Source organism: Calidris pugnax, unplaced genomic scaffold (assembly GCF_001431845.1).
Source record: "Calidris pugnax isolate Ruff unplaced genomic scaffold, ASM143184v1 scaffold22, whole genome shotgun sequence".
Classification (NCBI taxonomy): Eukaryota; Metazoa; Chordata; class Aves; order Charadriiformes; family Scolopacidae; genus Calidris; species Calidris pugnax.
Window position 1 is genome coordinate 1,469,319 of NW_015090763.1, and position 20,225 is coordinate 1,489,543.

Consider the following 20,225-nt stretch of genomic DNA (forward strand, 5'->3'; position numbering starts at 1 on the left):
CCCCTCCTTGTGGTATGACTCCAGCTCCTCGACTCCATGTTCTGAAGCACATGGTTATTGTGTCCTCCCCAAAGGGCTGGGATTTGGGAATTTAAGTGCAGTGGTGATTTGAAGATGCGTACTTCTGCCCCTGCTTCTCTTCTTGGTTGATGTTTGTTGGTTCTGTTTGCACGTTGCCACTGCTACCCTTACCATGATTGAGTAGGATCCTGGAAGCAGCACACCCTGAGTAGGCAGCAAGGACCCTGGGCATGAGTGTTTATTGGCACTGGAAAAATGGGCAGCAAGTTTGGCCATGACCCCTTCCCCCCTGCAATTTGATAGTTATCTTAACAGTTGGACTTGATCTTATGGGTCTTTTTCAACCTAAATGGTTCTATGATTATATCTACTTTAGTCCTTGCTGGAGAAATGCTTTGTCCTGGCTCCAGCTCTCTTCCTTGGAGAAGTTGTTCATCTCTTACTGCCTTAGCTTCTCTCTTCACAGTGACACATTTGTTTTAAAGTGCTTTGAGATCTATGTATCAAAGTCACAAATAACAGCTAAAGGAAACATGACTCATGATTGGGAAATTGCTAACCGCATGCCTGAATAACCAAGTGCTTCAAAGCTTCACAAACAGATCCCAGAAAACAAAAGCATTTGCATTCACGAGTCTCTGTTCCCTGGATAGGACAGGACAAAAATAAAGCTTTTCCTTTATGACATGTTGCATGAAAAGCATGGTTGTCTTTTTATTTCAGGCCACTTTGCAACATGCAAAAAGATTGCCTTTCTTCAAGAGTTTGTGAATTTTTATTTTATTGTAGTCTTTTTATTTCCTCCATCAAAACATGTCTGAGTTTGAAATGGCATGACTAGGAATGAAAATTAAATACATCAAAACTGATTTTTGTTGAAATGAGATTTTGGAGCAAACAAGGAATGTTCAAGGCTTTCTCACTGCTTGTGTTCAGGGTTTTTTTTGCTAAAGAGGGATGTAGTCTGAGGAAATGGGTCACCTTTTTCCTAGAGAAAATTTCTTCAATTTTACTGTAATTCTGAAATGTCACAGGCTTTTTGGGACAGTTTTTTTTTTCTTAATCTTGAACAAAGCACAAATGTCTCTGATTATGGATGGCTTGAATTTTGCTGCAGCTTTACTCTGCAGCCTAATGTTTCTTAGCCCTTCACCTCTCACCTTATGCTTTTTGCTAGTAATTTCAGGCCCAGATACGATCTGAATCCTGTGCTGAGAGGTGACAATCTCTGCGTATAGCCACTGGGGATGTCACTGTTAAAATAACAACCCATGGCCACTGGCCTGAACCTAACAGCACAGCTTGAAAACCAAAGGGGTGTTGAGCCACAGCTTTTGGGATGAAGGCACAGAAATGGGTGTCCTGTGGAACTGTGAGGAGGAACCACCATTTTCTCCTAAACCAACTTGGAATAAATAATGTCACAGAACACTATAGGAGTAAAGCAGCAAGGATCAATATGGGAGGGGAGAGTGGGTTTATTGTACAATTATAAACCAGATTTTGGTCACTTGCACTCTCATACCTCCTCCGTGTACTCACAAATGCTTTCTATGAGATCCCTTGCAAGGACATGGGTAGTGAAGGATGCTGGTCCTCATCACATCTCCTGGGTTATTCTGAGACTGAGGACGATGTGTTGGATCTGGGGATCTGTTGGATCTGCTGTCTTTAGGGGCAGACAGCAGTCCCTCTGTTCTGTTTCCCTACATATTGTCTACATGCAGCCTGGAGCAGGTTCTTCCATCTGAAGGATATTCTCTGGTAGGAAGAGGTATGGACCCCCTTGACTTCACTTAAGCTGGACAAATGGTCCCTATGGCAAGAGGTCCCTGATGTAAGCAGGTAGCTTTGCCAGCTGGCTGTCTTCAGGCATCCAAGCCACCCACCAGCACCCACCTTACATGTTTGCTGGTGTTTCCATCAGCTGAGAATGACTCAGGGGCGAGGAGGTGGGCGAGAGGGGACAGCTTTCCCGTCACTGCCTGTTCTTGCTGAGCCCACAAGCGTGGTAGCTGTGCCCAGGTGGCTCTGCCAGGACTGCCTGGAGGGCACAGCTGGGTGTAGGAGGCAGGAGGGGCTTTGAATTTTAATATCAGCTCATATTTTTTCCTCCTGACATGGTGAATTTGAGCCTTTGCCAAGTGAGTGGCACAACTGACCAGAGGGGGGGTGATGGCTCCATTTTCTAACAACAGTTCAAGTTTTGAAACATGGCTGCATGCTGCGTTGGAGAAAATTTTGTGCTTTTTTGAGAAAAAGGGCAATCAAGGCTAAATTTCCAATACTTACTTTCCCAATATTGACAAATACTGTGCTTGTGTTGCCAAAAGTGCAGCAGCCAGGTACCCTACCCGGTAGCATGAGAAATTAAGGTTCAAATCCACATTTCTTTCAGTTTTTTAATCTGAGTTAGCTGTGAATCATGATAAGTAAAGAGCAAAGCTTGGGGCTGTGGTGTCACAGGCTGAGGTTATCAGCTTGCTACAGCTAAAATTAGGAAAAAACCCCTGTAGTCCATGCACCTATATCTTCAGGAAATGAAGCAAGTGCAATTTAATGAAATGACTTGTTCCAAACTATGTTCTTGTTACAGCCTTTGATTCATGCTGTTGTGCTTGTATGAACACTGGTAGGCGATTGTGACTCAGTCTAGATAGTGAATTTTGGGCCAGGCCTAGATTGCTGAGTGGCCCTATGGGGTAAAGAGTGTGGTCCAGTCTTCCCTGTTTTCTGTGTTGTCTGTTGATAAATTAAAATTGCCTGTTTTCCATTTCAAACTTGCTTTTAGAAGTAGATTTAAATACTTTCATGTTATATTTAGCCGTATGAGGAGGGACTTCATCAAGAGTTTAATCCTCTAACCTACTAGAGTACAAACACTTCAATGTGAAAAGGTCTATTTTTTTTGGTGGTGGTTGTGGTTTTTTCAGTTGCTACAGAACAAGAACGAACAGTTTGGGGTCATTTCCTGTCTTTGCCCTATGCTTCTCTACAGTCTTAGTTAATTGTTTCACCATCCTGTGTCTTGGCTTCCCTTCCAACCTGTTGTTGGCTAAGTCCAATTGGTTGATGTATGCCATCAGCTCTCTGGATCGTGTGTTGAGCAAAGAAGCATACAAGAAAGGAATTAAAAGAATTGTGGGGAAGGGAATGTAAAATTGTACCTATTATCTCAGGTTTCCTCAAGACTATGTAAAATTTCTTCAATGACTCAGATGTTTCTACCTGTTGTTTTAAAAGTGCTCTTCTTTGAAAGCATCTTCTTGACAGCTCCTTGACTTCCCAGGATCTGCTTGATCCTGAATTTGAGGTCAACCTTGTAGAAACACAAATCCAGGAGACCACGTTATGAAAAATAATGTCAGTGTTGTCATAATCATAACTGTAGAACTCAAAATGCCTGTTTCATAGATGAGTTTCTCTAGGCTACATCAGGTTTTCTAATGGACAATTGTTCTGGCTGCATCTCTTGTGATTTTTATCATAATTTGCAGTGAAGGAATGGGTGTCTATATTGTCTATTCCAGTGCTTGGAGCACAAGACCTTGCAGCTGTTAGAATAGCTTCCACAGTAGCTTAATAAACCGTGTCTGGTTTAGGTAACCTTTTAGGAAGAAAACAGCAACAGAACAGAACATTTCCTATTGTTGATAACGTTTGTTAAGCTGCAGCAGTGCTAACAATGCTGGGAGCCCTTGTAGAGATGTCACTCTGGTTTCTAGCAGCTGGTATCAACCACTATGTAAATTGGAGTGGCTTAGAAGAAGTGCCGTCAGCCCAATGCTGAAAACAGCTGAAATGGTGTTAACAGTAATGGGAACTACTTAGGAGCAAGTCTCCAGGGTGGACAAGGCTTAAGTAAGCTGGTGTTGGAAAAGGTATCTCCAAGGCACCCCAAGGTGCGTGCCATTTGCAGCAAAATCTGCACAAAAAATTTATGGGGAAAGCTGAGTGGAATAAGTACCCCACAAGCAATTTGTGATGGAACCTGATGGGTGTGATGAAAAGGAAGTGTAGCCACTGACTGGGGTGAAATAGGGAACAGAGCAATAGGTGACAGATGAGGGTAGCTGCTGAGTTTGCTCTGGGTTGAAGAAGTTTAGAAGTTACTGTGTGTTATCTGAGGATGCATAAACAAGTAACCTGGTAGTGATCCCGTTTAGTTGAAGGGGAAGAATCTGCTCTGTTGTGTTTGCATGTGATTGACTGCAATGGCAGCTACGTTTGGATTTCAAGTCAGAGCTAGAAATCACAGCCACGTCCTGGCCATGATCAAATTTAATAATGAGCAAACTTAGTAATGGCCAAATTTAATGACCTACCTTTTAACTTGTGGTTACCTGTGCTGAATCACTCTGCTTTGGCTCTAGTAATGAATTCATTCCAGCTTCATCTTTTTTTAAACAAATCAATATTTTCAGCACCCAACAATTAAGTGTTGCCTCCTAAGAGACCCAAGTGTAGACCCATCCTAAGAGAGAACACAAGACTCAGAGTCATGTCTGTCTGATTGGTTTTTAATTCAGTGCTGGAACAATCTGTTTACCGAGGCACTTTCAAGGTCACATGAAATTCACCTAACTTTGAAGTAATTTTCTTTCTTTTTGCTTCTTGCAAACTTCCTGTCATTCTGGACCTATTATTTACCACCTCCTCCTTCTGCAAGGAAATCCTCCATGTTTTCAACCCTGAGAGAATTTAATATTTTAAAGAAAATATCAGACAGATGAAAACAAAGCTCTGTTTGTAACAAGAAAATCCACCAGGCTGAAATGATTGCCCAGAAAAGGGGAAGTAGTTGAGGTATCAGACGCCTCAGCCAACACCAAGCACGTGGCCAAAGCACAGACCAAGCCAAAAAACAACAGAAGATTCTTCCATTGTCATGTGGAGACAGGTGAAGGAGTAAGTAGTCCAACAGGGCTATTTTATTTCTCCCATATGATTCTGTTGAATGACCCAAACCCTGATGGTCTTCTCCTTGGGTTCAGTCTTGTCTGGGTAAATGCCCCTATAGGAATAAAACTGCTGCAGACAGCACAGCATTTATCAGTAGATCAATAGTCAATTTATTTATCTTACTCACCTGCCAGCTGTCATATGTCAGCCTGTCTGCTTGCCTGGTTGTTATGCAAAATGCTGTCAGACTTTCAGCTTAAGTGATTTCTCTTCATACTTCTCTGGAATTAGATTTTTGTATATTTTTTTTCTTCTTTCTTACAGCAGTTTCATCCTCCGTCTAATTTGGAACTAGTATGAATCTATGGAGTGGAATTTTCTTTAATAGATGAGGGGGGGATGAGTGCCAGACTCTCACAGGAAACTAATTCTTGTAGGTCCTTTGAAAAGCTGAGCTTTGAAGACTGACTTCTTCGTTTTAGCCTAGACAGAGAAGAGACCAAACTGCAGGGGAAACAGCTAAAGGAATATTGCGCTGCTCAGCCTGGGGCTGTCTGGCATTTTGAGGGCACAGACTAGAAATAACACATCACTGACCCCACCATAATCACAGATACCGTGTCCAGACTCACATTAAGCCAGATCTGGCAGTAAAAGATAAGCATTATAGTGCTGTTGTCATGCTCGTGTCCTGCCCCCATGGCATTGTTTGCAGAGTCAAGGGCTCACAGTAACCTGGAAGAGCTATCACCTTGAGGGCTGGTGATAATTATTACTTTGTGCAGCCCAGGGCTAGGACAATTAGGCTGAGTAAAGAAAAGACGAAACAAAAGCCTTGAAACAACAGGTCTGTCTTAAGAACATTTGAGAGGATTCTGGAGGACTTTGGGCTGTTTCTGATGCTAACACCAAGGTTGTTTTTTACCTGGGCAAGGCCTCAAATCTGTCCAGCTTGATTCATGCTCATTTTTAACAGTTAATAACACTTGTCCACAACATACATAGGAGTGTCCAAACGTGTCTGTCTTAATGATTGTGAGGTGGTTGGATGGAGAAGGGTAGAGGCATGTCTAGGCAGATGTTATTGTATATACATCAAAATCCAAGAGAGCAAGAAAGCTCTGTCTCTGACTGGGGATCCTACTGACATCAGAGAGTCAATAATACGTGCAATACGGCAGGTAGAGGACATTAAGCAGTGCTTGTATCTTGCTGTTACTGAAGAGGGTGTTGCCCTTAAATGGCTGTGTCTGTTCCTCACCTCTGGGAGCAGTGGATGGCTGTTGAGATGTGATCTATAAAACAGATGAAGGACCACTGAACAGAAAGGAGCTGCTGCCTTCTCCTTGCCCAGTTCCCAGGGAGTGATGGGGCTGGTCCTGGCTGAGTGTGCACTCGTGAGTGGGATGCACCAACTGCCCTGAAGGGAATATCTCCAGCAGCAGGAGGTGTTGGGCTGTTGTAGTTAGCGTGACACAGGCTCTGTTCAGTGTCTTCCTGCTCTGCTTTTTTGCCTTTTTCAAACAGATTCTTTCTCGCTCATTGTTTAATGCATTTAATTTCTTTTTGGTTTCAAGCACCAGCCCTCGAGGTCTGTACTGAACTTGTTTCTTTCATTCACGTCCTTAGTTGTCTTGGCCATTTGAAGATGGGGGATTTAATTTGCTCCGACGGCCTCTCTCTTTCAGACTTCTCTCCCTGGGCAGAGACCTCATGCCCTTGGATTCTCCTACTGCTGGTGCAGTGGGGGGTCTGGGTGATATACCCATTCTAGGCTTTTGACTTTTTCTCCCTCTTCAGCATTTTTTCCCCCTTTTTTTCCGTTTCCCTCGAGGGGTCATAGTGCTAATGAGCACTGAGACATCCCTAGTGTCTCCCTCTGTCTCTGACATGCATGGCCTTGATAGCGAGCTCATTAACGCAGACTCTGAAGGGGCAAGTCTCTTCTCAGATATAGCCACATACAAATAAAACGTATCCCCTTTCTGTGACAGGGAGGAAGGCCTGAAATACGTGTACTGCCCTAAGGCAGTACTTCATCCCTCTATTTCCTCTCACCTCCCTTCCCCCTTTAGGCATTAGCACTTTCCTACCCCTTCCAGCCATTAGGAGAGTGGGCTCTTCAGAGCTTTCACCAGACATTAGAGAGCAGGCTCCTCTCCGCTGACCTGGCAGGCATTTTCCTGGGTATGTTCCACATTAGCATGGGCTGTCTACACTGGCGAGACACTAGAGCATAAACAAGTGCCTCTCCCCCACTACTCAGACGTTAGGTCATAGTTTCTCCTTATCCCGTCTCTGCATCAGGGATACAGGCTCTTCCTCCTTGCTAAGAGGTTTATCATCTTTCCGAAGCCCTTAAAAGCTTCCCCACTGGCAGGAGTTCAGGTCCTTGCTAGGGATTTCCCCCGAGGGTCAGAAGATTCTGCACTAATCCTAACCGTATCATGGGGTGCCATCATAATCCTGGTCAAGTCTTTGCAACTTTTTCACCTGGAAAGTGAGAGCGCAACAGTGCAGTATTTCTCTTTTATGAAGTGCCTTGAGACCTGTAGAGGCCTCACCGGTGCTTTCCAGGCAGTGGCATTGAGACTGTGCTGTCGCTGGTGGTTCTGAGGAGCAATGATCAGTGAAATGGCATCTGAGAGTGATTTCTGGGAGGAAAGATTTCAGTACCCTTTTGCACCTATCATCCATGAAGCTAAGGCCAAGGGAGAGCCTCCAAAGATTCACAGATTCAAAGATTCAGTGGTGACACATCACATACTTCAGGAGTTACAGGTTGGATTGTTCACAAAGGCCAGAGCTATACTGTTCCTTGCAAATACATTTATTATTTTTTTTTAAATCACTAGCCATCTGCATTACTATTAAGCCTATTTTCCAGAATTGTACCATAATCTTGGCCTTGGGTGCATCTTATAGCACAGAGTTCTACAGGTTGCATGGAAGTTTGCTAGTATTTACAGCGTTGCTTTCAATGTAGAATATTCTGGAACTGCAGAAGGCAAGTTTAAAATGTATTTGTGATCATTAATCAGGAAGCTTAACAAAACCATATCACTTGCTTGACCAGTCCCAACCAAATCAACAGCACACAAAGAGAGAATACAGCCAAATACTACACAAAACCTTAAAAAAAAAGAAGAAAAAAAAGCTTGAAAAATGTCACTAAGTAAATTCAAATAATGCATAAATTAGAGGGAATTGCAACTGGCTCATGGATATTCTATGAGCAGAAGATAAACATCTAAGTTAGTTGCATAAATTATTCATCATAACGTATTTGTTCAGCTTTTCTCATCAGCTATGAAAGCTACACATCCAAGCATTTGGAGAGGATAATAAACTGGGCTTTCACCTCGGTGATATGCCCTGGGAGTAGGAAGCCCTGGAGAGGGATGGTGTGCATGAGAAATGAGTGGAAAAAGTCTCCTTCACTATGAAGTTCTAGATGTGGATTCTGCTAAAGGCTTGTCTACTCTATGAATGGTGACTGGGACTGTCCCATGGCAGCTGGCAAAGTTGAAGATATGGCAATGATTTCTTTTAAATTCCTTTTGCCTCCTGCCAGTAGTGTCTTGAGATGATGTTGGACCTGATGTAAAAATTGAACCCACCATTCCTTCTTCACTAAAAGGGGGATTTCTTTCTATAGCAAGATTTGGCATTGCCACTCTAGTCAAGAATGATTAGAGCAACCTCTCTCTGTAGTGTCAGAGAGAAGCTATTTGTCTTTACTTTTAAGGGTTTCTCTATCGTTAAAATCAACTGTGGGATCCCCAAACATATCTATCTTTTACACTATTCTGGGACTGCAGAGAAAAAACCCCATAGTCTGCTCCATACAGTGAATATGTGGGTATTGGTAATGTACCCATTATCTGCAGACCCTTTTGGAGACAATGGTCTGTTTTCTCCACTCCTGGCAATAAGGTCCTGGTGTGTGGAGTTTTTTGGCTCGTGTTAAGGATTTTTATTTTTTATTTTGGCCTTTTGACAGAATTTTTTCTAAGAAAGACTGATGTTTCTGGGGATTTCAAGGTTTGACACTAATGACTTTTAGGATGTGGTAAGAGGGGTGTTTTGTTTTGGCATTTTCCCTTGGCTTGTGAAAGCCTGGGAGCTACAGAGGGGACATTAGCTCACGTGTAATGAGATATTTTGAAGTAAAAAGCTGGCACTTTGCTGTTTTGATGAATGCAACTGCTGTTAAGAAGCCTGGGGTGCTGTGATGGGGTGAAATCAAAATAAATAAATGGATAATTGTGTTAAGTAAAATAACCTAACACACATGAAGTGGACTGGGTATAGAATTAACCTGGGGAAAAAAGATTTGGTTTGTGATCCCGGGTTTACAACTGACTTGCAGCATCTCCTAAATCTGCCTGCACATCAGGTTCCCTACCAGCAAAGTGGGATTGCTGGTGCTGGTTGACACATGTTGATAGAAAGTGCCGTGTCAGTGCCAGATATTGTCTTTCCTATTATTTAAATGTAATTTTGGTCTTAAACCCAAGTTAGAGGAATAAGTCAATGAAAAGTGACAGGGAAGCTTGTGACTTGATTATCTGGGAGATAGCTTAAGATAGTGCAGGTGTATCGCAGGAGAGTAGTTATAAATAATATCCTTTCTTTTTTGAAGGCCTTGCTCAATATTTTTTCAAAGGCCATTAATAGGTTTCTCATCTTTTAGGTGCTCAGCTGGTGATGTATTTCAGAGGCCTGATCTTTAGATCGCAGGTGTGCAAGGTTTTCTCTAGGCATTTCCCTCTGTGTCATTTCAAAATGGATACCCACAATAAAGCGCTGCTTTTGCAAACATTAACTTTATTTTTCTCCCAGTTGCTATCAGCTTAAAGGAAGGGATTTGAAAATCGCTTTATAGGTTTTTTTTAAAAAAGAAAGAAAACCAAACACCTCCATTTTCATCCTGACCTCTGCTTATATCTGAATCGATCCTTTTAGATGGTTTATCAAGCGTATTGTTTTTCAAAATGATCTTTTCTGTACTCCCCGGTGATGAAAGATTAAGTTGTTTGGGGAAAGTGTGTTTCTTTCAGCCTTGCATTGCAAAAGCTGTAGCTACAAGGAAGGCTTGTGGACACAAGGGCATGGCAATGATCAGGATCTACAGTCTAACTGACCAGCTCTTTTGCTGACAAAAACCAAAATTTGCTGCTTTATGGAGAAGTGTAAGATCCCAAAGCACATGAGGCTGAAAGAACCAGGCTGCTTCATTTGTAGGGAAGTGCAACCCTCTGCCAGACACCTCTGGAGACTCTGATGCTGCCTCCTCATCAGCCCAGACCCTGATCCTCAAAGTGTGTTGTTATTGTGCAGTAATGTCTTGCTTTTCCTCTTCTCCTCCCCCTTCCCTTCTGTCTAGCCTTGTGGTCTCACGTGTGTATCCACGTGGGGGTGTCGAAAAGGATTGTCCCCTTCTCCATCCTCCTTCCCTGCCCTCAGTGGCTCTCCCTGCCCCTCAGGACTCAAAGCCTCACCCCTGTTGTGTTCCTGTGTTGTCACATAGGGAGTTTGCCCGTTGGAAGGTGAGGAACACAGCCATCGAGCGGAGGGACCTGCTCCACAATCCACTGCCCCTGATGCCTGAGTTTCAGAGGAGCATCCGCCTCCTGGGCAGGAGACCCACCACGCAGCAGTTCATTGATACCATCATCAAAAAGTACGGCACCCACATCCTCATCTCTGCCACCCTGGGAGGTAGGTGGCAACCGGGACTGTTTTCTTCTGCGGTGGGGTCAATGGTGGGGTGGTGACGGCACTGGATGGCACCTGCAATCCTTGGCCACCTTGACCAGCCTAGGTGGTCACGTAGAGCCAGGCTGCAGCTCCTCCAGTTAAAGCCTGTCTTGTCAGATGGTATGAAAACCCCCAGAGTACAAATAGCCTTTGGAAATGAATTCGCAGGGCGATGCGTGCGAGCTCAGCATCTCGGTACCTGTGCTCCTCTGACAACAGCATGTGTGAACCCGTGTGCCTCAAGATAAACATGCTTCATTTAGCCAAAGAGCCTGTCTGTCACCCCTGCGTCTCCCTCCTTAATTTAACAATAGAATGTGTTGATCCCTCTATTTTTTTACTTTTTTTTATTTCAGAATGAAAACAATCGCAGGAGGTAAAAACATCCCTTCTTGCTGGAACTAGAGGAATTTTAAAGAGCTCCATGAAAAGGGAGTTCAAGGAGCTGGGCAGGGGAGAGGCGGCCGAAGGCCTGTGCTGAATGCTTAAGTGAAAGCAGCAACATGGAGTAGACTTTAAAAAAAAAAAACAAAAACAAACAAACAAAAAAAAATCACAAAAAACCCAAACAAAAAAAAAACAAAAAACAAACAAACAAAAAACAAAACCCAAACAATCAAAACAAAAAAACCCCCAAAACCCACCAAAAAAACCCCGAAAAAAACCCTGTAGCTAAGTAAAATTCAAAATGTATACCCAGTGGGTGCAGAGAGGTTTACATGTGCAAGAAGAATATGTCAGTGATGGCATAAAACAGTATCATAGGGCCATTAATCCGTGTGTGTGTACTGCTGGTGGTGCTGCTTTAACAATTCAAGCACTCTGTATTGAAAAAGAGCAGTGAAAATCAACAATTCCTCTTGATATTTGCCTCTTTTTTTTTTTTTTTTTCCATCCGTTGTCCTATTTTCATCATTCCTTACCCCTTCAGGTGTGCATTAAATACTTTTCTTTTAAGAACTACTAATGGTAAGACAGATTCTGCGTGGTAAGGGGTCTTAATTTGAGTACAGCTTTTGTTGCTGTTGCTTCTTCTAATGTACCTGACCTCCAGCTTTGCCACATTGTGAAGTTTGTAGTGAACTTTGAGGAATTTCTGGCCATCTGTCTGTTCCCAAAGCATTCTGCAGACACTGGGATGAGACGAAGATGAGATTAGATGAGTGCATATGATTCATGCACAAATTAGGTGGTAGGTAAATTGGCTTGATTCCACCGAAGTCAAATGGCCTCTCGTGTGGCAAATGTCCTTCAAAGAACCTCAGGCTGCTCTTCCAGTCCAGGCATTCAGACTGTCTGCTCCATCAGCAAGAAATGTGAGAAAAAGCAGGTTTCCAGGCACTGAAGAGTACGAGTCACTGCCTGCATCAGGCCTTAATGAAGTCTGTGTAAAGATAAACTCCTTTTTATTGAGGAAATTACTTTTCAGGACCATATTTTACAGAGTCCAAGCCATCGAAGTAGAGTGAGAGGGTGGTTGGTGGTTTTTTTTGTGGATTTACTTTTCTTTCCATTGATATGCTTTTTTCTTCTTGCCACTTACATCTGTGAAAATTCAAAATAAGAAAGACCTTTGATGGTAAAATATATTTTTAATTTTGCCTGGCTGAGGTTGTGAATTATTCACAGTGGCTTGTTTCTTCTCCTGATTTTACAACACAACAATTTTAAATATGCAGAGGCTTGTAAGAAGAACTAGTGTTGGAGAGGAGTGCTAAATGCTCCATCAGCCCAGAGCACGGTGAGCAATGGTGGGGGAGAAAAGAAGGATTAATTTTGCCAACAGTAGTCCCAGAGAAAATGTAGATGAAGCTGAGCATGCATTATGCAAGGAGGACACACTCTAATCACAGTCTGTGGGCTAAACAATACCACTGGGACATGAAAGCAGACATGTCCTGGCACCCTTGCTCTCCCAAGACCTCAGGTCTCCTCAGAAAAGCTACAAGAATTCCACTCTGGATTACAGCAGTTTGTGAATCTAGCCTGATGTCTTATTAGGTTGCAAACAAGTGATAAACACACAGGAAATTGTTTTGCTTTTAAATGCCAGCTGTTGCATGGATCCCAGGAGGCTGGGTGATGGATCAGGCCAGGCCACCTCAATGCAGCAGCTATTTTCACACCTGGCCACATGAGGAACAGCTCTGATGCCTTTCAACCTACAGAGCAACCAAGTCCCACCTGGAGCCTAATAAAAAAAAAAAAAAAGAAACCAGCTCTGCTCCAGTTTAGTCCTGACCAAGGGATTGGTGAAGGGTCATTTTGAGGGCATCCATGCTCCAGGATGGAGTGCACAGAGCTGAGAGTCAATTTGCAGGGAAAGCCCTGAAGGAAAGACAACTTTGAACATAGCATCCGCTTAATAAACGAGAAATTAAGACTTAATAATGCATCAAAAGTCTATTAACCTCTCTTGATCTAAGGGTTGCTTTCTCATGCGCACTCTCCATGGGGATGCTGTGCTTTTCCAGGTCTGCACACATGTACACAGAATAGGTTTACAGAAACATTATTCTTGCTCAGCACCCTTCACTCCTAGGGACAGTATTTGTCCCTCAGGAGAAGTATCAATTAACTTTTGAGCTTTACTTTGCTCTTTTCTTCCTATTCTTCCCAGTGAAGGGGTCCAAATACCTCAGGGAGGAAAAATGGCAGCTGTTGTGTGGAAATCGCTGATCTCCACTCCCCTAGAGCACAGGTTTCTCTTGTCTGATGTCTGGGAGCTGCTTGGTGCCTGCTTGGTGTTGTCTGGGGATAAAAGCTAATGGTGGATCTCCTGGTGATCTGAAACCAGTGTCACTGCCTATTGAAATTCAGCCCACACGTCCTGGTTGCTCTCTGTCCAAGGGATCTCCAATCTCAGCATTCCTCTACTAAAATGAACTGGTCTGCACCGAAAAGGTCCTGATTTTTGCACCTTAGCTATTAAAAGAAGGCATGATATTTTTTTGAGTCTTCTGGAATTGAAGAATTGATACCTAGATCCCACAGGTTGCTCTGATAATCGCAGATAAAGGGAGATTAGTCCTAGCTCTTCCCTCTCCTTTCACAGCCTTATGAAATGGAGGCAAAGCATCGTTTATGTCTACAGCATCTCCATCTAGATAAATACTTACATTAGAGATACAAAACTTTTGGCACTAAATACAACAATTTCCCACTGACCCAGTCTATCTTCCCCCCGCCGTGCAGATGTCCTTTTGGTGGCAAACAAGATGCCTCATGAAAATTCACAGAAATCTGACCTTCCTTCAAATCCCCCTCTAAAACTCGCCTCAAAGATGAAACCTGAAAATGCGTTGACAGCAGCCAGGCATCTGGTGTGCGGTGACCGCTGTTCCTCGCACTAATCACACTCATCTCATTACCTTGTGCTTTGCCGGCTGTTTGCTGTACACAACTGTTGTGTCTCATCAGATACGTGGGGTTTAAATCCTCTGGGACAGGAACCATCTTTCTGCTGTTCGTGTGGATAGAGCCTGGTGTGACAGAGCCTTGATCCCTGCCAAGGTCTCCTCACGCCGCTCAACACACAAGAACGCTAACGGTGATAAAGGAAATCAAAGCTGGTCATTTTCCAGGGAAAGTGTTTTGTGTTTTTGTGAGAAGTAACAATGATGATACTGTTAGTACTACAGCTTTGATCGTGGTCAAAGAATAGCATGTTATTTTTAACAAAATATTAAAGAGGGAAAGTTTTGCATGCCAAACTTCTCCACTTAGCTCCCGTGAAGCCGATTAAAAGATTTCAACTGATCAATTCTTTTGATGAAAAGTATCTTCTTTCCACTAAAAATTTCAATTTTTCATCTCAAAGCCAAAAGCTCAGTCCTCAACATACCAATTGCTTGAAAAAACTGAAATCTAATAAAAATATTTTGATTTTCAGCCAGAATATTTTTGTTTTGTTTTCAGGCGTTTGGCTTGCAGATAAAAGCTGGCAAATTTCCAGGGAAAGCAAGGGGGAGGGCTTACTGAGGTTTGTTTCTTCTTATGCATGTATGCAATAAAAGAAATTATTTGGACAAATCAAACAGTGTCAGCTAATACATTTTTTTAAAGACAAATAAGTGCTTGTTCTCTTAAAAAAAATTTAAAAATATGCAAATATGCTGAAGAGCAAAATATTTCTTGGCCTAAAAAATGGTGGTGCATTTTTTTGACCACGCTATCATTGCCAGAGGCAATGATTTCATCAGAGGTTCATCTATCAAATCAGAACAAGTACCATTCTTCTCATTACGAGAGCTGTGTAGAAATGGCACATTCCTAGGTATCTATTATCTTCATTTATTAAAATCAGAACTTCAGATGTTAAGAATGCAGGAGGTTATTCTACCTTTTTACTCCTTCTGTAATGCCCCTTTAAGCATGAACTGGATTTTAATCTGGTTCATAAAGCACAAATTGAACTTTTAGGTAAATATTACTTCTCAACTTCATATCCTTTTCATATATCTTTTGTTAGACTCTAACGTTTAGGATGTTTGCTGCTATCAGGTCTTAACTGCTTCACTTCCAGATTTTCTGTGATTACTGGCTCAAAATCATCTCTTGTCCCTTATCTTACACAGTATTTTTTTGCTCTCCACTTAAATTCACTGAATTAAACTCTAGGAGATGGAAAAAAAAGGCAGCAAGACTGGCTGGTTTAACTTATCTTTCTCATTTGCTTTTTCCTCTTATTGTTCTCCTTCACTCAGCCCCCTGCCCTTACCCTTTTGGGTAAGGAACCTCACTGGAAGCTAAAGAGGTACAACTAGTATTTGATTGTCCTCTGTACCCACCTATTTGCAACTTAAATCATCATTTGTTCCTTCTAGAAATCAAGTCAGAGACAATTGTACAAAAGAGGGATTTTCTCTGGTCAGGTAAGTTGTCCCACAGGCACTGCCCACGGAGAAAAGTATTTCTCAAGTGGGGCAAAGGGTCTGAATCCTTCCCAACAGTTGTGGTAGAGTTATGGTGGCTAATACAAGTCCAAAACGTTATCTGCTCAATTCAGTGGAGCTGATCTACAAACGTGGTGGACATGGCCTTTCTGGCTGAATAGAGAAGGAGGCTCTTAAGCTCTACAGTGAAGTTCTGGAACTGGTGATGAAGGGTGTGTTCATTAAGAGTGCTTTAGGTGTTGGACTTTTCTTTCTTTAGGTGCAACACGTGACATCGTGTGTTCCTGCTAAGATGACCCTACGTGGCACTTTCCTGGGCCTTACTTAAATCTCTGTTTGTGTTTTTTTCTCCTGCTGCAGGAGAGGAGGCCTTGACCATGTACATGGACAAAAGCCGCCTCGACAGAAAGTCAGGAAACGCCACTCAGAGCGTAGAAGCGTTGCACCAGCTTGCTTCCTCCTACTTTGTAGACCGTGATGGCACCATGAGGAGACTCCATGAGATCCAGATCTCTACCGGAGCAATCAAGGTACTGTACCTTGCCTTAGGAAGAGAAAGAAGATTGTGTGTCCGTACCAACACTGTAGGGATTTTGGGGCAGGACTTTGCCAGTCAGGTGTGATGGCTTTTTTGATGACAAGTTGTTTTGTTCCTGCACTGATTTCCCAGGGAAAATTGTACTCTTACCAACCTTACTGAAGAATTGATGTCTCCAGGGCCAGTAAATATCTGGAAAGAGGTGAGCATTCAGTGTGAAGGTTAGGTAGGATAAGAGATTTCCACTATGTGTGGCAGTGACCCCTGGAAAGGAGAGAGGGAACAGATAATCCAGATCAGCACTGGAGTTTGGAAGGGAAAGGCAGGTCTGTGAAATGGGCAACCCCATGCAATCCAGAAGTGTTTTCCAGTTGTGGGTGTAAGACTGCTGAACATCTCTCAGATGGATTGGCTACAAGAAAAGGTGAAAAACTCAGTGTGGCATCTGGAATGAAACAGGCTGAGAGACAGCTTGAGGGTTGCAGCAGGAAGGAAGGGGAGCTGCTCAGAGCATACAAAATAAGGGAAAATGGCTCTGCAGACAAAGGCTGTCTTCTCCGAAAGCAATCATCCTATACTGGGGAGGGATTTTATTGTTGCAGAGTTCACTCCAGGGAAGGCGATGTGGATGGAGTCGTCATTGTTAGCCATTTCTGAAAGGTTTCAGCTCTTGTTATTGTTCTGTGGTGTCTCATGGCTGAGTCTGTTCCCTTCTGGATGGGAAATCGAATTGAGATATTGAAACAGTGACAGCAGATAATTACCCTTTGTGAATTCAGGAAGGGCAGCTCTCCTCCATGGCGGGAAACCAACAGCAACAACCACAGCAACAGCACTGCAGGTCATCTGTGCCTCCATCTCTCCTCAGCACAAGGATGGTGCGCACATATGCTGTGGGAGCACTAGGCACCATTGTGGGCTGGCAATCCATCTCTGTATCTTGCTTTCCAATAAGAGAAGCCAGGGAATAATTCCTCTACTGGCTTCTGATGTTCTCCAATGGAGAACCTCTATGAGAAACATCAATCTGCAGGACCTCATTGCCAAGCCCAGAATAACATGCAGTACCATAAAGAAAGCAGATACAATTCACTCTCTTTTTTCAGCTTGTGAGTCTGCCAAACATTAGCTGTGTCTGTCCAGTGTGGGGTATTTTTTCTCAATTAGGGAAAAAATGCGTTTTGGATTGCATCAGCTGGTGACAAGGGGTCATTATATCACAAGGTCTGAACCTGCCTGGGGAACGTGTGATGCTACCATTGAAGGGGACACTCTCTCTCTTTTCTACATCCTCCACAGGTAACAGAAACTCGGACTGGCCCCCTGGGCTGTAACAGCTACGACAATCTGGACTCTGTGAGTTCTGTCCTTCTGCAAAGCACTGAGAGCAAACTCCACCTGCAAGGTAGGGCACAGGAACGAGGTGGTAAGACAAGGCATGGAGTTGGGGGGGAGAAATAAGAGAGGGGTGGCCTTTTTTCTAGCCTTTTCCCCTCCTTTCTTGGCTGTGATTGCTGCCTTTGCTTTAAGTTCCCTGAAACAGGACCGGTGGCTTCTGGTGGCTTCATAGGATGCTCAGCAGAGCCAGGGCTTGACAGAGACTAAGCTAAAGGTGCAAGGAACTGCATATTGGACACCAGTAAAGTGTATGGGTGCCCACTAGCATTGAATTTTGATGGCCTTCTGTGTATTATACCTATCCTGATATAAATAAGTGTCACCTTTTCCATTAATATTGGAGGGCCATTCTCTCCACGTCTCTCTTTGTCCCTCCCAAATTACTGATATGTGTAAGAGGTTTGCAGATCAGCTTTTGGGACTCTCTAATGACTGTAATCTTTGGGAAAAGTCACAGAGGTTTTATTTGGATGCTGGAAGCCATGGCTTCAGTCCCAGTTGGGGAGCTAGTCCAGAAGTCAACAGATAGAGGTCATGACTGAATTAATAAGTAAATACATGCTGGTTAGCAAGAAGTCAACTTCAGTAGAAGGAGAAAATTCACTGGGTGTGTAATTTACTAAGGTTATTCCCAAGTTTTTGACAAAATAAGGAAATGTGGGATTTAATTGCTCATTTGCCCAGATGGTTTTATTTCTGGAATCCTTGTACTTGCACAAATTTTAATTTTTCAGATGAATGGGCTACGTTACATCTTCCGCTTTGAGTATAATTTGGCAAGTGCTGTTTTAATCTTGGTTTCACGGAAACTGGGTTTCATTTACTGAGTCATGTTGTGGATATATTATTATTGTTATTATTTGCCTTTAAAAATAATAGGCAGGTTGTTTTCACTATTCCAGTGTTTATGTAAATCACTTAGTTCTGGTTCTTACCTAATTAACAATAAACAATTTGAGGCTTTTTATATATTGTGATGATGACTGCTGGTAATGAAAACCCAACACATCAGATAACTAGGTAAACAGCCAAATAAGCAGAGAGCTCTGTTTATAGGCAGACAAGCTGGTAAGTAGGTAAATCAATAGATCTCTATTGGTGATCTGATCCTACAAGAGAGGAGAAAAAGCAAGGTGCCTGGGAGGGGGAAAAAGGTGGAGAAAGAGGGAAAATTTACGAGAGAGGGGGGATATAAGGTGGACGAGGCTGTGATTTCTGATGGGAGCAGGCAGAGAACCTCAAAGATCAACCACAAGTGGGTTTCGTGGAACTTCATGGCATAAATCAGTGCAGAGAGAGGCCAGACCCAAGCCAAGGGAGACAGCAAGGGGAGGAAAGAAGGTAAGAGCTCTTCCTAACAAAACAAAGCGACCTTGAAAGCTACACCTGAGTGTTTTCCACCTAATCTGGAGTGTGGTTCTTGGGATAATTACCCAGGATCCTTCCTCTGCTCTGAGAGACCTCATTAGGAATTAGTCACAGGGCTGCAGGTAATGGATCGTGACCGAGTCTCCTCTGATCTGATTAGCAGCCGAGCATGAGCTGCTGACAGAAATCCATGTTGCTACCTTCGTGTCACTCTGGCTCCGGGGCCAGCTCAATAAAAGAGCAGCATCTTCGTGACAGGGAGAATTTCTGTTTCTGAACTTGCTTGCTGCTGCCCAGCCCTGAGAGTTGTGGTTTCAAAGATTTTACGAGATGCAATGGTGGGACCCAGAGCTAAGGTACCTTCACACCTGCACGTAGGGTTTGGGAAGGTCAGCCAGCCTGGAGATTTCTACCTTCACACCTTCCCTGGTTTGGGAAGGTCAGCCAGCCTGGAGATTTAGGGGAGGACCTGGATGAAAACCAGGAAACCACAGCGTAGGGTGTCCAGTTCTGCACCTGAGGTTACACGGAGAGAAAAGCACCACTAACCAGTATCTGTATGGACCCAGTACATACGTTCAGACGCCTGCAGTGGGGTATATTCAGAGGTACATTGATCACAACAGCTCAGAAGGTTTCCCTTTCTCCTAGCACTACCTGGGCACAGGTTCTCTGTCCCATCCGTGGGAGGGCTGTGCAGTGATGGAGCCTCCCCTCTCGGGACACGTGAGATCCTGTTGTGGGGGATCTCACAGGTGACTGCACTTACTTTATATCCTTCTGTCCCTGCCACCAGTACAAACCCATCCCTTCCCTGCCTCCGCCTTCAGTGGGGCTGATGCACGAGCTGCCTGGAAAAGGAGTAAACCCGAGCGTGGGAGGGGAAGATGCCAACAGCTCTGCAGCACTCTGGTGGGAAACAGGAATTTGCGTTCCCTGGAAAAGTGTCCTAGGCTGAAATTGGAAATTTTGAGTCAAAAAAGAGCAACATCCTGAAAAGTTTCAGGAAATTAAAATCCCAGAGACATATCCTCTTGGGCAATGTGACAGTATCTGTCAATATTGCCACATTGGACTATTTCAATAAGGTAAAATCCTTCTGTGCTATTCTAAACATTGTGACATTAAACAGGAATTATTGCATATTAGGTAGTTTGTTACGTCAAATATGGCAATAGAATATTAAAATTTACATTACAATTAATATTAAAATCCTTGCCAAGATGGGCAGAGCAGTAATGGCTACACAAAAGATTTCAGCTTTTCAGTGAAACAAAATGAGGAAGTACGAAATATACATTTAGACCTTTCCCTGTCAGAAGTGCTTTTGGAGTGAACGT

At 43.3% G+C, this 20,225-nt stretch overlaps 1 protein-coding gene across 1 annotated transcript in view; it reads left to right on the forward strand.

Moving 5' to 3' along the window:
* Nucleotides 1-20,225, forward strand: part of BRINP1 (bone morphogenetic protein/retinoic acid inducible neural-specific 1) — a 92,052-nt gene that overhangs the window by 51,771 nt on the left and 20,056 nt on the right. Inside the window, exons 3-5 of the mRNA XM_014949748.1 lie at nucleotides 10,457-10,647; nucleotides 15,942-16,111; nucleotides 17,419-17,524. Of these exons, the coding sequence (XP_014805234.1) occupies nucleotides 10,457-10,647; nucleotides 15,942-16,111; nucleotides 17,419-17,524 (467 nt within the window). The remainder of the gene's footprint in view (nucleotides 1-10,456; nucleotides 10,648-15,941; nucleotides 16,112-17,418; nucleotides 17,525-20,225) is intronic.